Here is a 15,943-nt window from a genome sequence, read left to right as displayed (position 1 = left end):
GCTTCCTGCATGCAGGATTAGAATTAGAACACAAAAGTCAGGGATTCTCTTGTAGAAAAATGGTAAAATACAGAAAGTATATAGAAAAAAATAATCATTTATGAGTCCATTCTCTAGGTGTTATCCCTGTCGGATTTCCTTCTAGTCTTTCTTTTGTGTGTGTGCATGTGTATAATTTATATTCTACATAGTTTTGGTCACATGGTAGATACTTTGGACAGTAGTGGGACAAATTGCCACCCTCGCCTGGGACCTCATTTGATAACCAGCCTCAGCCTCCAGTCCAGCTCGCCCCATCCAGAGTAGACTGGGGACGCAGGGGCACAATCAGGTTTCTGACCCTCTTTTTATAGATTCTCAGACTCATTCATGCAGTTGTCTTTTTAACAGATATTTCATGTGCTCCTGCCACATGCACATGCACAGCACAGTGCTGTCCCCAGAAGGCATTCAGGGAAAGCGCAAGGACCTGGCCCTCAAGGGGGAGGCAGGCGGCAGCTGGATGTCACAAGGGAGTGTTAGATACCCATCTTGTCTTTGGATGGCAGGGGTATTTTTCTGGAGGAAATGAGAACAAAGAGACTGTTACTTAATGAAAGTTATTTCAGTGTATCCAGGCTCATTTGAGCAGAATACAAGGGAGATGGATATTTTTGGTATCATGCTAAAAATATATTCATATGTCTTGAATTCTTAAAGAAGATCGACCTTGTTCACACGTACCTTTCTTTTTAGTCTTATCCTTCCCTTTGCATTCCTTCCTGAGGGAGTGTGGTCAACCCTCTGGCCTCCATTCCCCATCTTTCCTGTGCTCCTCAAACCACGAATGTCTCCTTGGCTCTCCCACACAGGACACGACACATCACGGATTCCCATCTGTTTCCTGACATTCGCTCTCCCATTGACTCACGCGGCCACAGCAGCTAGCCCCTAACCCTTGGTGGACAACCCTGACTTGACATCTCAACGTTCATAATTCAGTTTATCAACACCTCGCCCACCCCAGACCATTGCCCTTCTCGGAGCCCCCCCCCCCATCTATCCAGGTACACAAGCCAGAGACCTCAGAGTCATTAAAAATATTTTAATATGGAACATACTAAAAGGCCAAAATATTATAGGAAAAATCGCCTTGTAAGTCTACTGCTTAAACAATGACATAAAAAGGGACTTGCACTTCTGCCCGAGGAGGAGTAAACACACTCCACCCCGGCTCTCCCATGGATGCAGTTTAGAACTGGGACCGAATGCAGAGAGCGCACGTTAGCGGATGAAGGGCTGGTAGAGGGGCCAGGGAGGTCAGGGCGCCAGAGGCGACCGTGCTTGTCCACTTCGCCTCTGTGTATTCACCTGATTGTTTCTCTAGGATTGATGCTTAACATTAGGTTTTCCAGTTCACAGAGCATGTACAGTTTTAATTTAATAGACAACTAACTTCAAATGACCCTCCATAAAGGCTGGACCTGGATCACACTTCTTTGAGCAGGATAAAGACTATTTCTCCGCACATTCCTCTCAACATTAATAATTCAGCATGTAACTAGATGGACAGCACCAAATGTTGTCCATCTATTAAAATTTTTTTTCAATCTGATGGATGCAAATTGCTAGCTATGTTTTACACCTTGGTCAGAAAGTCCTGGACGTCCTGATATGAAGTGTCTTTGTCCTCCTCAACCGTGTCCCCATGTCAGCCTTCATCATCTTTAACCTGCCATCGGCAGCATCTCCTCCCCCAACACTCTTGCCTCTACCTTTTTTCCCCAAGTCATGGGTCTAACGTGGAGCTTTCCTCTTTTAAAAACTCTCAGTGTATTTGATGATATATGTAGAATAAAATTCAAACTCTGAGGTAAGGTATATAAGGCTTTTTAGATTTGTACCATAGTCAGCATTTTTGCCTTCCTGGGTTTGCCTGCCACGACTTCATTCCCTCTGATACCCCCGGCCCCACCCCTGCCACCAGCTCACCTCAGCATGCTGCACACACCCCTGCTCTCCCCAAGGACACTGCACCTTGCCCCTGAACTTGAGTTCCCTGAGAATAGCAGGGTTTGTTTGCTCTCTCAACAATCTGTGCCTGGGACTCCTGTCCTTTGGTGGGTGCCCGTGGCTGTGCTCATATGACCAGGTGCAAGGACAGGGAGGGAAACTAGCAAGGCAAGGGGCTGGGCAGTGAGATAGTAGAGCCTGGGTCTGAAGATTGTACTCCCAGATCCACTTACAGCACAGATCCAGGTGCTGAGAGATTTTGATCTGGTGTGTTCCTTAACTTCTGAGTCTTCCTCCTTTGTCAAAGGAGGTTAGTAATACCTAGGGCAGCAAAAGCATTTCAACGTGATACAGTGTCATACAATCCAGTCTCATTTTCCTAAGATGTACCAAAATATCATCCTCCAGGCTGCATAGAGAATGGAATTCTCCTGGTACTGGCTCTGATGAAGGCCCCAGTGTGTTGAGAGCATGTGTGCTGACTATTGTGGGGAGTCATGAACCACCACCCAGCACCCTGAGAACACACGTGGGTCCTGAGAGGGAAGAGGAAGAAAGGGGCTTTGCAAAACACTCTTCGAGAGCACAGCTGCAGTTCTGTGAGCCCCCAGCTCAGTGTGGTGGCACTGGGGAGCCCCCCTTGAGCAGTCTACAGGGGTCGGAGGGGAGGCTTCCCTGGTACTTCTTGGAGAACCTGACTCCACCACCAGGGGCCACACAACTGGCCTGTGCTCCCAGGGCCCTGCTCCATGAAGAGAGCAAAGGGCTACCAGGGCACAGGAGCTGGGGGACACCGAATCACAGCCAGAGAGGCACAGTGGTGGAGGGGAATCCCACAGTTTTAGACTCTGCTAGGCCCAGACAGGACAAAGCCCACTGAGAGCCCTGCCTGTCCTCTGCCGCCTCCCCTCCTGCCCGGACCTGCGGCCCTTGGGAAAGGAGCCCTCACCCCAGCTCAGAACCTGCATTTGGGAGACAGGAAATTTAATGCTGACTCAGCCCAGAGACTGCGCACTGTTCTGAAGTGACCACAGTGACTGCTAGGACCTGAGGGTGACCAGGGTGCCCAGGAAGGTGCTGCACATCTTCCAGTTCCTACCGCAGGGGGTGGGGGTGGGGTGGGCACTGTCGGAGATCAGGGTTGAGCTGTGCTCTGTTCTGTCTGGAGTCTGCTGGCCCAGCAGTCAGTTCCCGCAGGGTGCAGCCCGCCTCCTAGGCTGTAGGTCAGCAATGCCACGCATTGTCCGTCAGCTGTGTTGACGCCACTCCAGAGGGCACTTCAGCCCTTTCTCTAGGGCAGCCACAAAGCTCGTGTGGAGACTGAGGCCCACTGTGCACTTATCCCAGGGCTTGGCGCTGTGGGGGAAGAGTGGGTTTGAAGAGGGTGGGCAGTGTCTTCATGACAGAAGTGGGCGAGCACCCCTGACAGGGCCCCTCTGAAGAAGGCTGAGGACAGAGGGTGCGAGAAAGCCTGAGAGCAGAGGCCAGAGATGGGGACTGTGTAGTCACTAGCATGGCAGCCCTGGGAGTGGATGTCCAGATACAAGGCAGGCGTCCCCAGCTGGTTTCCAGGAGAGTTGGTCAGCCCCGTTGGCAGGCATTTTATATCAGTCAGAAAGAGGACACTGTGGCCTCTCACTTAAGGCTCCCTTGGGCTGGAAACTTGGAGGGCTCCGCAGGCAAGTCTAACGTGTGGCCAGTGCTGAGAACACCTGTTCTAGGGCAGCACTTAATAAGCTTACAGAGCTTGTTAGCATGGAGATTCTGATGCAGTAGGTCTGGGATGGGGACACATTTGCAGTTTAAATGTAAACTGAAATGGATTTAAATTAAATTTTAAAAATCAGTTCTTCTTTCACACTGGCTGCATTTCCAGAGCTCACTAGTGGCATGCGATTAGCCAACAGCACAGACATTTCAGCTTTTCCACCATTATAGGAAGTCCTGCTGAACAGTGCTGGTTAGATCGTGCTCTGGTTCAGAGCTGTCATTAGCAAGTAACATTTTTCTGAGACCCTGTCAGGCTTGTGCTGTTCCAAAAATGTCCTTGGTGTCAGAGCACCATAATACTTTCACCTGTTTGTCCGTGTGTCCGTCTCCAACATCAGGGTCCCACAGTTAAAGTCTGCATAGGATTTACCCATGATTCACACACACGGGCAGTAAGTGGATAGCTAATGACAGAGCTAAAGTATATTTAGCGCTTCCTAAGTACCAAGTGTCATGCCAAGTGCTTTGCAGTTTAATTTCCAACAACAGCCCTGTTTCATAGATGGGGGAGCTGAAGAACTTGCCCAAAAGCACGCAGCAAGTAAACCTTGGGAGGAGCCAGGGAGATGCCCCCGGCAGCCATGCCCTTCCCGCTGGTGGCAGCTGCACATGCTGCAGTGTGCAGGGCAGCTCCCCCTCAGCTGGGAATTACCCACCCCAAGATCTCCACAGGGCCAAGGCCGACTGACTGCCATCTTTCACCACTCAGTGATGGGTGGTAATGGGGAGGGAGTGGGGCGTAGGAAAGTTGTGATGTAGTGGGTGAAGATTGGAAATCAAAAAGCCTGGGTTCCGATGCCACTTGTTGCCGTGTTGGCCGCGTAGCCCTAACCAAGTCCTGTACTTCACAAGACTTGTCCTCTGAAATGGGGGTTGAATATATCCTTACATGAAAAAGAGAGTTGTGTGGGTCATTGTGAACATGATACTGCTCTGAAAATCAAGACCAAATAAACCTTGTCTGTTGGTATTTCTTTGGGAAGGAGAAATTTCCCTGTTCATCTAGGAGTAGGGGAGGGGCTCAGGTGTAATAAAGGAAGGGAAATCCAAGTCTGTGCATGAGGGCCATCCCTCAAACTCGTGATGTTCTCCAGTGGCCACTCGAGGCAGCTCTTGTAAGATTCCGACTATTCCTGGAGCTGCACCAGGAATCCAAGGCAGGGTGTTTGTGTACATTTTGAGTTGCGAGAGGGGGCCATGTAATATAATAGTTTCATTACTTTTTCTCCTTCGCCTGTTGTTGCTCAGAATTTTCAAGTAACAGTGCCTTTCCATCCCCATATATTTAGAAGTTCCCACTCTATCACCTGATAGGTGATGGAGACCAGTTATCTTTGTACTCAAATGGACTTTGGTCATTGTCTTCTGCTCAGAGGCTGTACTAATAGTACAGAGAGTAGTGGCTTAGCAAATGGACTTTCAGTGCTAAGTTTAATCTGAAGGTGGAACTAGAGCACAGCCCCATCAGGTAGAGCAGCAATCACAGCTCTGTGCCTAGGAGCCTGTCACTGGCTCCTGGGTCCCCACTACGAGATGAGGGGGTTGGGCTGGAGAACCCTGGGATATCTGCCAGCCCTGCCATACCAAGGGCTGGGCTCAGCACCTGAAGTCAAGCTATGAGTCAAAGCAGCTGACCTTTGGGGCACCCCAGTAAACATGTCTGCATGTGACCAACCCCACATATCCAAATACAGATGTGATTCATGCACTGATTTTTCTTTATAAATGCTTTTTCACAAATTCTACCTATGGGCAACAGTTAGAGTAGGTGCCGTAACAACAAACAAACAAAAAAGGCCCTAGATCCCCATTTGGGAAAAGACTTAAATGAATTCCTGCAGTGGAGGCCTGTACAAAGCCCCACCCTGTTCACTGCCCCCTGACATAAATGTGCCATATTATGAGACTCTTGCAAATGCTGGCACTGAGAAACCTTCTAACTCTATCGGGCCTTTTCACCGGGGCTGGCTTAGTGCTAAAACCATGACATACGGATAGTTATCAGTGTCGTTTAACTGACTGTGCCCTGCGCAGGTGAGCAAGTGAGATGCTTCACAGCAAGTGTCCACGATATGAGGAAGAGGGGCACAGGCTTAGCCCTCACTAGCTCTCACCTGTTATGGGAATGTTTAAAGAACAGTGGCATTTTTTCCCCCTGACATGTGGGTTAGAAGGTTGTGAGAGAGGAGGAGTATAGATCAGGGAAGGCAGTTTCAGAGGAGCCAGGGGAGGATGAGATCCCAGCACGGCAGTGCCTTCTGTCTTTGACATAGGGGAACGGGGTAGGGACACTTTGGCCCTGCTGGCCAAGAAAGAGACTCTGAGACAGTCACTGTCTTCCCTGGGAGCTCCTTGTTCCATGAGGCTGTGAAGTGAGTCTTTGTTTAGAGAGGCAAGCCCTCTTCCCCTGCAGATTTTGTAGTCTTTTCTGGGGAAGGAAAATGGATCCAGGGGAGCCTTCAGAGAGTGGCGGGGTTGGGGGGAGACTAGGAGGGCCAGGGGCAGCAATAGGAAAAGCATGTGGGCCAAGGACCCACAGTGCATCGAGGGCCAGGGGGAGTGAAGAGGCTGCGAAGGGTCTGCCAGTGAAGTGGAGGGCAGCGCCCCTGCCCCCTCTGGCAACAGCCTTCCCTAAGCACAATATGGAAACAGCCCCATGGTGCAAATATGCCCCATTTCTCTATATGGGCAGGGACCTAGGTTATTCTCCTGGTTGCTATCCATGCACTGAGTCCTGATTCTTTTAGAGTAGTTTTTAAAAAAATACTTTTTATTGAATAATTATACATGTGCAGAGAAGGGCACAGATCATGTATGTGCAGCTCAATGGATTTTCACACACTGAACACACCAACCAAAAAAACAATGAAACCAGTGCCCAGAGGCCTCTCCCATGCCCTCTTCCAGTGTGCTCTGGAACTCTTTCCTGGACCACGGACCCCTCTATTCATAATTGCTCTTGCAGGAAAGCGTGTGTGTGGTACACTGGAGAGATGTGCTAGATTAGAAAGATCCTTCCGCTCAGTGGTCTCAGTGTCTGCCACAGGGCCTGGAGCCTGGTGGGCACTCACCAAGTACAGCCAGTTTTGTGACTTGCAGTAGCCATGCTCTATAATGTCATTGCAAACACTGAATTAGCAGATACTGAACCATTGCTTCTGGAGAAATACAGGGTGAGGTTCCTGCAAGCCTCTGATTACAACATTTTACCAGCTGATCAGTACATAACCTTGCTGCTCTGCACGTGTCTGCAAATGACCATGAAGGATCACAGGTATTGATTTGGGTATTTCAAATACACTTTAGCAAGTAGGAAAATCCCCAAATATGAAATTTTCAAACAGTGAGGACCAACTGTATTTGTTGAATTAGTAAAGGCAGGAACGGTGCTAAGTTTAATCTGGAGGTGGAACTAGAGCACAGCCCCATCAGGTATCATTACAAACAGGAGCTTGCTCTGTGGAAAGTTCTCGCTCAGCCTCAAAATGCTCAGCATGGCTTTGAGATAAATGCTTGCACGAGCACTAAAGCTGCCAGGTTCTGTGGTGAGATCACGCAGCCCGGCTCTGGGCAGCGCCCTCACAGCCACTGCAGACTGCCAGCATGTATTGATCAGGGGCTGTCTGTGTAAGCTGAGACTGACAATAGATCAATAATTGCTTTAAAAAAATACCCTCAACTTTCATACAGAAGCCAGACCTAAACGCTCGGTGTGAGTGGGGCTCTCCCCACCACAGTGATCCCCTAGTGCCTGTGTACACACCTCCTCAGCTCCATGTAAACCAGGGCCTGGCAGAGGGCCTGGGAGTGGGACAGAAACAGAAAGATGCCCTGTCATCAAAGCCCCGAGGCACTGCTCTGGCCTCAGCTAGTGTGACATGTGTGGATGATGTACCGTGTTAGGTCGGAAATCATAGAGCGCATAGTCAGGTCTGTCCTTCCATGGAGAATGCTTTGAAGGGCAGGAATGAGCTGTTGCAATGTGTTTTTAAGATAACAGCATAACAGAAATAGTTGGAAGGAGTGTGCCAAAGTATTAACACAGTGCTGCTGGTTGTTGACTTATGGGGAACTTTTTCTCCTTCTTTACACGTTTATCTGCTCTCTGAAGTTGCACAATGTGCATGAGTGCTTTTATAAAAAGGAAGACATTTCATGAGAGAAAATAAAAATTGCCACTTCAAAACTGGCAGCACGTACCAAGTTTTTAAAAGGCGCAAGAATCCTGCCGTTCCTCTGTGTTAGCTTAGGGCCGAACATCTACTTTACTTTCTTAGCCAAAGGGCAAGAAACCACAGCAGTTTATATGGCGCAACTCAGGCCTCTCACTCAGGAGATGGTGTGCTTGACAACTCCCAGCTTGCAGACTCACAGCTGTGTCCTGCCTGCCATGTGGCTTGTAGACTGCTGTTAGAGTCTCACCCTCTCTTCTTACACTGGTCATTATAGGAGTTTTTGTGAATGAAGGAAACCCTACTTTAAGGCTGAATTTTAATAGGTACGAAAAAAGAAAAGAAAGAAAAAGAACCGTCACCAATCAGTAAGTCAAAATTAAGCAATAAGAGGCATCTCTCACAGAGGGATGGTTCGATATCTAGAAATGGCCTGACATGAGCGCTTCTGAATGGCTAATTTTAGGTCTTCCTGAAAACAAATGATTTGGTTAGAATTGTGTATTGAGGCAGAAAGAGATAAACAAAGTCTTCTCAACCCCTTTTATTTAATCAGGCATCACATCTATGTTATCTGGAATTAATGATCTTTTGAACATGCTTGATCTCAGAAGCTATTTTATGGTGGAATCTTGACCCTGAGTGTTGATCTCAGAAGGTATTTTATGGTGGTATCTTGACCCTGAGTGTTCCTGCTGTAGAGCTGTTGCAGCGTAAGGTTTTTGGCCCCTGAAACTTGCCTTCTCCTTCCCTTTCCCTGCCTGCCCCTTGTGGAGTATGGCACATGCCACATAGCCCTTGCCCCTGCCTGCTGTGGGTGCCAGGGAAGGACATGGGGTGCAGGGCAGAGCGGCCACTGAGGCCTTCCAGCACGTGGCACGATGGCTCCTCACCCAGCTGCTCTGCCTGTGCCCACCTGGGACAGGGACATGCCTGTAGGTTACCTGAGGTTCCAGGTGGAATCTCAGGCCTTTCTTAATTACGGTTGGGAGCTGTCATGGTTTCCCCCCTCCTTCCTGGTGTGTGGACCCTGTCTACCCCCTGTGCCATGTCCCCATGAGGCTGTGAAATGGTCTGGAGGGTATCAGATCCCTCTGGCCTGCTTGCACTCCTGATGAGGAGGAAAAGGGAAAGGAGAGTACAGAAAACAAGGGAAGACAACCACTCAGGGAAAAGAAGTGGTGAAACCAAAAAAGGGAGAAACAGTTGGTGAAAGATCTCGGCCATATGCTCGGTCCAGCACTAGGTGACGACTGCCATCGCAGGTAGCTGTGTCCCACACTGGCACAGCCTGGCACAGCTGTGGCACTTACTCCCTCCTGTGGGTCTGCCCGTGAACACAGACATAAGGGCACACACTTCCCCACAGACAGGCGATGCAGCAGTGACCCTTCTCTGCTCGCAGTGAAATTAGCCAGCACACTCTTGGTGGAAGGAAAGAAAACCACCAGCTCTTGCCAAGCTGGACCTAGTTGCCTTGTTGACAAGATTGCAGTTGCCATGAGCAGACTGGAAGGGAGGAGAATATGATTTTCCTCAGGTGTGAGATGTGGGCCTTGAACACAGTCCAGTCCATGGCCTTGGTCCACCCTCAGGACCCCCAGCCTTGTTCTAGGGCCTCCTCTTACCACAGTCCCCAGGAACACTGCATGCCCCCTGCTCCATAGAACTTTTCCCAGTGAGTTTTAAATACTTTTTTTTTTGGCTCAGAGAGGGTAATCCAATTGCATGGCATAGGAACTCACCAAAGCTATGTTTTGTGCCCTCATGGTAAGAGTGACATGAGTGTCTGGCACCCACACTGAGCTGCTGGGGGGCTGGAGAGGCAACCAGGGCTTCCCTCTCGCACCAGAGATGCTGGGGCTGCCTTGGCACTGCATAGCTATTGTTCTGCCTATAGATTAAAACCCATGAGAGAAATTTTTTCTCTATGTACACTTTATTTTGGCAAAATTATTCAGAATATTTTGTTGACTGAGGTAATGAGTTTCAGCCTGTAGTCCAATCCTTTTGTCCTGTCCGCCCATGCTGAGGCAAGGGCGCTGGGCAGCACATGCTGGCGCTGCCGAGAGGACAGCACGGCCCCGCACCGTGGGCCGGGGGAGAGCAGAGGGCGCAATTGGTGGCTTCACTGAGTGTGCAGAAAAGACCAGAGTTGTAAACTAAGCCTTTTAATAAAAGTCCAGGAAGACAGAGTATGAGAACTCTGCGAATAAGGGATTGATAACAAGGAGTGAGAAACGCAGACTTTCCATAAAACGTGCAGCCACCCAGCCTACCTTTCACATGCCAGGGTCTCTGGAAAAGCAATGAAATGTAAAATTATGTCAGAAATGGGCTACTACCAGAACAGGACCTGGTATGTAGTGAATGCCATGTGTTAAATAAATAAGAAGTTCTAATGACCAAAAGCATGTATCAGTGGGGTAGACAGCTAGCAGACGTGTGTAGTGCCAACCACTTGGGCAGATGTCTCAGAGAGTCACAGGAGAAATAGGAGAGGGAGAGATTGTCAACCTGTAGCCATGGTGGACAAGAAGGGGTGATTCTGGAAAAGGGCATCCAATCCCCTGCCAGTTCTCTGGACTGTGACCACAGCCTCCCTTCTCAGCTCCCTGTTCAGATGTGCCCCTGCATTAATCCCTCAAGGCTCCCCATATGGACAGGATAAAGGCCAGAAGGACCTTTCTCAGTTGCCCCACCTCCCTTGCAGCCTTTTTCAGGGCTTGCAGACCACTCTGCCTCTGCCCTCTGCACCCAAGAGGCCTTTCTTGCCCCCCTGCTCAGCTTAGGTTTGCTGTCCTCCAGGTCGCAGCCCCAGAAAGCATCCTCAAATCCTTACTACTGGCATTAGGCCCTGTGTCTATATAGAACTTTACAAATTGTACCGGTTTCCAATATCCACCATGGTTACTTGTTGGTACTCAATCTCCCGGCCTAGACTCTATTTTTGTAAAGGAACAATGTGTTGTTTCATTTTCCCACCTTAGCATTTAACACAATCCTTGCCCATAGCAGACAATGGATGGGTAGTTGGACAGGTGGATTGAATAGATGGGTAGAAGGGAGAGAGGGAGGAAAAAAGGGGAGTAGAAATGTTGGGCTGTGTCTAAGATTAAAAAGTAGGGCTGGGTGATGCGTTGGAAAGTAATCTGAGCAAATCTGAGTATTGAAATTAGGATTGGAACAGAGAGTCATTTGGGGAAGAAGAGATGCAGGCTGGGGATTGGAGAACAAGGAAGAATTTCCAGGTTTAGAAGCAAGAGTCTGGCAAGAACCTAGAAAGGGAGCACCCAAGGAGGACAAGCTTCCCAAGAGAGATTATGTGGTCACACCAGAGGTGCAGGGGGTAAAGCAAGTTGAGAATGGGGAAAGGCACCAGTATTTATGGTTCAGTGGCTGGGCAGATAGTGCAGTGTTCAGGTTGTGGCTGGGTTAGAAAGTAGCTGAAGAGACATGGACAGAGGCTATATGAGTTGAAGGTAAAGGGGAGTGGAGAACTGGAGCTTCACATGAATGGTGAGCCTCAATGGAGACATTTTTTTCTTTGAGCTGTAGGAGACCCAAACATTGTACAAAGCAACAGGGAAGAAGCCAGTGGCCAGGAAGAGCCTGAAGAGGCAGGAAGGGACAAGGGATGAGTCAAAGAGATGAGCAGGTTCCCAGGGAGCAGCCAGGAGAAGAGCAGGAGCCATTCCCAGCTGCCCAGGCCAAGGAGAGGTCAGTGTGTGAAGCCCTAGGCCATTCTCTGCTCTGGTGAGAGACAGAGGTTCTCAGAACAGTGGCTCCTGTCCCTTGTCCCTCCTTGGTGACCAAGGGACTGAGAGAAAAGGATTCCAGGTGGAACTGAAGGCAGAAGCATAAACACATAGAGTAATATCCCATACACACCAGAACAAGGGATGGCGTATTTCAGAACACAACGGCGATGCCAGCAGCTCTTGTCTTGGACATCCACTGTGAGGCAGACACTGCCTTCCCCTGGCCGACCAAGGCGCCAGTGCAGGACACACCCACGAGGGCCAGGAGCCAGGTGTACAGGGATGACATCAGTCTTTGCTCTGTGTGGTGGAGGCAGACATTCAGAGGGGCAGGCTGCGGGGAACATTCAGATATATGTACTTTGGAGAGAAAGTACTTTTGAACCTGTGAGAGGCCACTTACTTCATCTGCAGTTTTCCTTGAAAAAAAATAAAATCGCTTCATTTTCTTGTTGATGCAGGTAATAGATTCTTATTGTAGAAAATATGAAAATACAGAAGAGTTAAAAAGGGGGATATGGGAGATGCCTTAGTCTTACTACCCAAAGATAAGCACTGTGAACGCAAGAGAAAATTGAGTAAAATGTTATGGTTTTAAAGGCACCATTTCCCTTCTCTCTAAAGTGTTAAGGGAGACAGCTGTGGCCATTTGGGGTGTCATTCTTTACAAATGGAAGGGCATGCTTACAGTTTAAGAAGAAAGAGAATGATAATGTATCTACAACTTCCAAACAAATCAGGAAGTATGTACTAGTCCAAAATGAGAAGGTGATATTAAAAAAATATCTATTTGTGCATTTGCTTTTATGTCATTCCAGAAAAAATATCCCATAGGAGGAAGCTGGCTCTAAAATGTGTGTATAGGAGCAATTGTGGCTCAGTCTAGAGGAGCATAATTTCTTTGGTGAATCTTTTAATGAGAAAACAAAGTCCCCTAAAGAAAAGTAATAGTCTCCCCAGAGAGGCTCCCAGAGGCCTTTTCCCCTCCCACTACCCCCTGCTCCCCTCACCCCCACACAGTGTCCTCTGTGTGGAAGCAGCAAAAGTGAGACTGAAGAGGGGCCAGGACTGTTTTGACAACCTTATGTCTCCTCCCACAGAGAAGGGTCTGCCTCCCGCAGCAACGGAACCTGGAGCAGAGGGGCAGCCTGGGTTGCCCTGGGTCACTGTCACTCCACAGAAGCTGCGAGGAGCCCCGGAGCAGCCACCCCACCAGCAGGACAAGCATGTGGCCCAGACCCTGAAGTCTGAGATAGGAAAGCCAGCCAAGGTACCTGAGAGAACCCAGGTGCTTAGAGCCAACCCTTCCTGTGTGTAGGTGCGGGACAGAGCAGCGAGCTGGGGCTGGGGGCTGGGGGCTGGGGGCTGAGGCCCCGTGAGACCACATGCCCTGCCTGGTCTTTACAGAGCCCAGGGCCTGTGATGATGGCTGCTGTCTGCCTTTGGTGTGTGCTGAGCTTTTAAGGAGGCAGAGAAGCAGGTGGATCCGTTAGTAGGTGGAGACAGCTCTCTGCTCTCTGCCTCCTAGGCAACGCAGCATCTGGAGAAATGGAACAGGGTTAAAATAACTTCTCAGTTAGATGCAGCAACCATATCCAAAGCTCCATCTCAACTCCGTATGTGGTGATGAACCAGCCCCGCTTTTGCTGTTGCACAGCGTGCCTGCCAGGGTTCCTTACTCCCCTCCCAGAGCTGTGGGGCTGGAACCCAGAGATCCATTTTGCAGTCTCGACTGCAAACAACTTTTTCAAATCCAGATGACTGTGCTTTGAAACAAGCTGAGAATCACAGCATTTGTGTTCTCCCTAATAGTCACCACAGTGAATCCACGGGGTGTTTTATCCATCTGGGGAGGTGAGCCAGAGCCTGCACTAGGACCTGCTTCCCTTCAATCTAACCCAAACCTCAACTGGCCCCTTGCCTGAAAACCTGTTGACTTAGAGAATTTATAAAACAAATATTAACCAGTGATCTGATCTGGAGCCTCTGTGAGCACACCAAGTGTCAGAGAAACCTCAAAGCTATTTCCAAACACAATTCATTTTGACTCTCAAATGGGATCCCTGCTGGCCAATATCTGGGGCTGAGCCCAGGGGAAAGGGCAGAAACCAGGATGCCTGTGTGTGCCCTGGAGAAGCCCACATAGTCTGAGCGCCTGTGCTCCGAAGGCTGGACATCAGCAAGGGCACAGAGCAGAGCTCCCCTCAGAAAGCACCAGCCACAGATATCTGCTGGCAGAGAGACCTTGGATGACTTATTGCCCTGGGTTCTGCTTGTACCCATATGAGCTTCAGGTGACGGACAGCATGTGTCTTTCCTGTATCCTATTAGGAACCCATGAAGCAAGCTGACTTTGTCCGCAGCAAGTCATTCCTGGTGGCCCCAGCTAAGCCTACTGTGGACCGAAGGCAGGGCACCAAGCTCCACCTCCAGGAGGGGCTGCAAAGAGGAATCTCTTTGTCCCATCAGAACTTGGGTATGAAACCTGAAAATAGTCCCAAACACTCTAAAATATATTTCTGGGATGGGTCTTGCAGGTTTGGTTTGGTTGGGTTTTTTTTTTCTAAATTACTTGACACATTGATTATTTAAAATAGCTTTTAGTTATCATTTCCATGCTGTGAAACATCTGTTTTAAGTGTACAATTCAGTGAGTACTGATGGGCAATAAACATATACTTACCGAGTTGGACAACCATCACAACCGAATTTTAGAGCCCTGAAAAGCAACCTTGTGCCGCCTTACAGTCATTCATCACTCCCTGCCCCAGCTCTCGGCAACCACAAATCTACTTTCTGTCTCTCTATATTTACCTTTCTTCAACACTTCTTATAAATGGAATAATAAAATATGTAGTCTTTTGTAGCTGGCTTCTTTCACTGAGCATAATGTTTTTAGATTCGTCTCTGTAATTGCATGTATCAGTATTTTTTACATTTCTTTTTAATTATGGTAAAATGCACATAACAAAACTTACCATCCTAACCATTTTTCAGTGTGCAACTCAGTAGTGTTAAGAATGTTCACACTTGTACAACCACTCCCCAGCATTCTGCAGTTTTATTCTGGAAGTTTCTCCTCACTGCACTTGAGCCTACTTGTCAGTCTTCTTGTCACATAAGTTATTATGTGCCTAAATCTGCTTTACATTTTTGCATACTAAGGATTTTATGTTTGAGACCACAGTTAAGATCTTGATGTGTATTTTAAAGAAATTCAAGAGGCTTAAGTGAAAATTTAAACTCATTGCTCATGTTTCTGTTTGTTTTGTCACCTTACCAGCAGCTCAGTCTGCAGCAATGACAGAGAAGGAATTACACCAGCTGAAGAGAGCAAGTTATGCCAGTGCAGATCAGCCCTCCTGGATGGAACTTGCCAGAAAGAAATCTCAAGCTTGGAGCGACATGCCCCAAATTATAAAATAGGTTGACAGTGTGCTGATAAAAAAATGTCCACCACCTTGATGGGTCACTTAGTGAGAAAGTGCCACTAAAGGCAAACAAACCGAAACTTAAGAGTGATTTTTATCATCAGGTTATGGGAGGGCAAGGCTGGGGAAAACGAACCAAGCAAACAAGAAAGACAGACACACAGCCACAGTCCGGGCCAGCAGTGCCCGAAAACAAGAACACCATTCAAAAGGGCCAGGAACAAGGTCTGGTGCCCGAAGGTATGAATGCGAGTCTTTCAGAACCCCTTGATCAGAGGGGCCCCAACAAGGAAGAAAAAGGAAACGAAACATGGATGCATAACTAGGACAGGGAGAACGTGTGTCTGTGCCTCCACTTGAGATCAGCTTGTGTCTCTGGTCTTTGTCTTGCCTGTGGATCCTGTTTTCTCCTCTCATGTTTACTTCTGGGCATGATATTGATGGTAAACAGGGACGCCATTTCCAAGAGCAGCTATAAAAGTCAGTTTTCCTGAAGATAGGAGCAGGACAGAGCTCTACAAAGGAGCAGAAAGGGCACAGCAGGGCACATCAATTCATAGACTGTTTCCAAAAATAATTTTTAAACTTCTCCACTAGGCATCTGTGACTTAACCATTGCACAATACATTGCCTGTTCAATAAAAGGTTTCAAACATGCTTCTGTCATATGTGTAAATGTTATTTCTACTCACATTTAGAGAATGTCCTCCCATACTGAGTTAATGCAAAGTATGGAGTTTTGCTTAATATATATCTCATTTAATATCTCAATTGGGTTGATTTTGGAGTTTGTGTTTTTCTTAAACTAATTTTCTCC

General features: G+C 48.3%; 1 protein-coding gene across 1 annotated transcript in view; it reads left to right on the top strand.

Moving 5' to 3' along the window:
* CRACDL (CRACD like) overlaps positions 1 to 15,742 on the top strand; it is a 54,709-nt gene extending 38,967 nt beyond the window's left edge. The window contains exons 8-10 of the mRNA XM_054586246.1: positions 12,796 to 12,983; positions 14,027 to 14,171; positions 14,979 to 15,742. Coding sequence (XP_054442221.1) covers positions 12,796 to 12,983; positions 14,027 to 14,171; positions 14,979 to 15,121 — 476 coding nt within the window. The 3' untranslated portion in view covers positions 15,122 to 15,742. The remainder of the gene's footprint in view (positions 1 to 12,795; positions 12,984 to 14,026; positions 14,172 to 14,978) is intronic.
* The last annotated feature ends 201 nt before the right edge of the window (positions 15,743 to 15,943 follow it).

This window comes from Pteronotus mesoamericanus, unplaced genomic scaffold, assembly GCF_021234165.1.
Source record: "Pteronotus mesoamericanus isolate MK-2021 breed Mesoamerican mustached bat unplaced genomic scaffold, CSHL_Meso_final contig_121, whole genome shotgun sequence".
In the NCBI taxonomy this organism is placed as follows: domain Eukaryota; kingdom Metazoa; phylum Chordata; class Mammalia; order Chiroptera; family Mormoopidae; genus Pteronotus; species Pteronotus mesoamericanus.
Note: the sequence above shows the minus strand (reverse complement) of the source record. Positions and strands in the feature narration are given on the sequence as shown.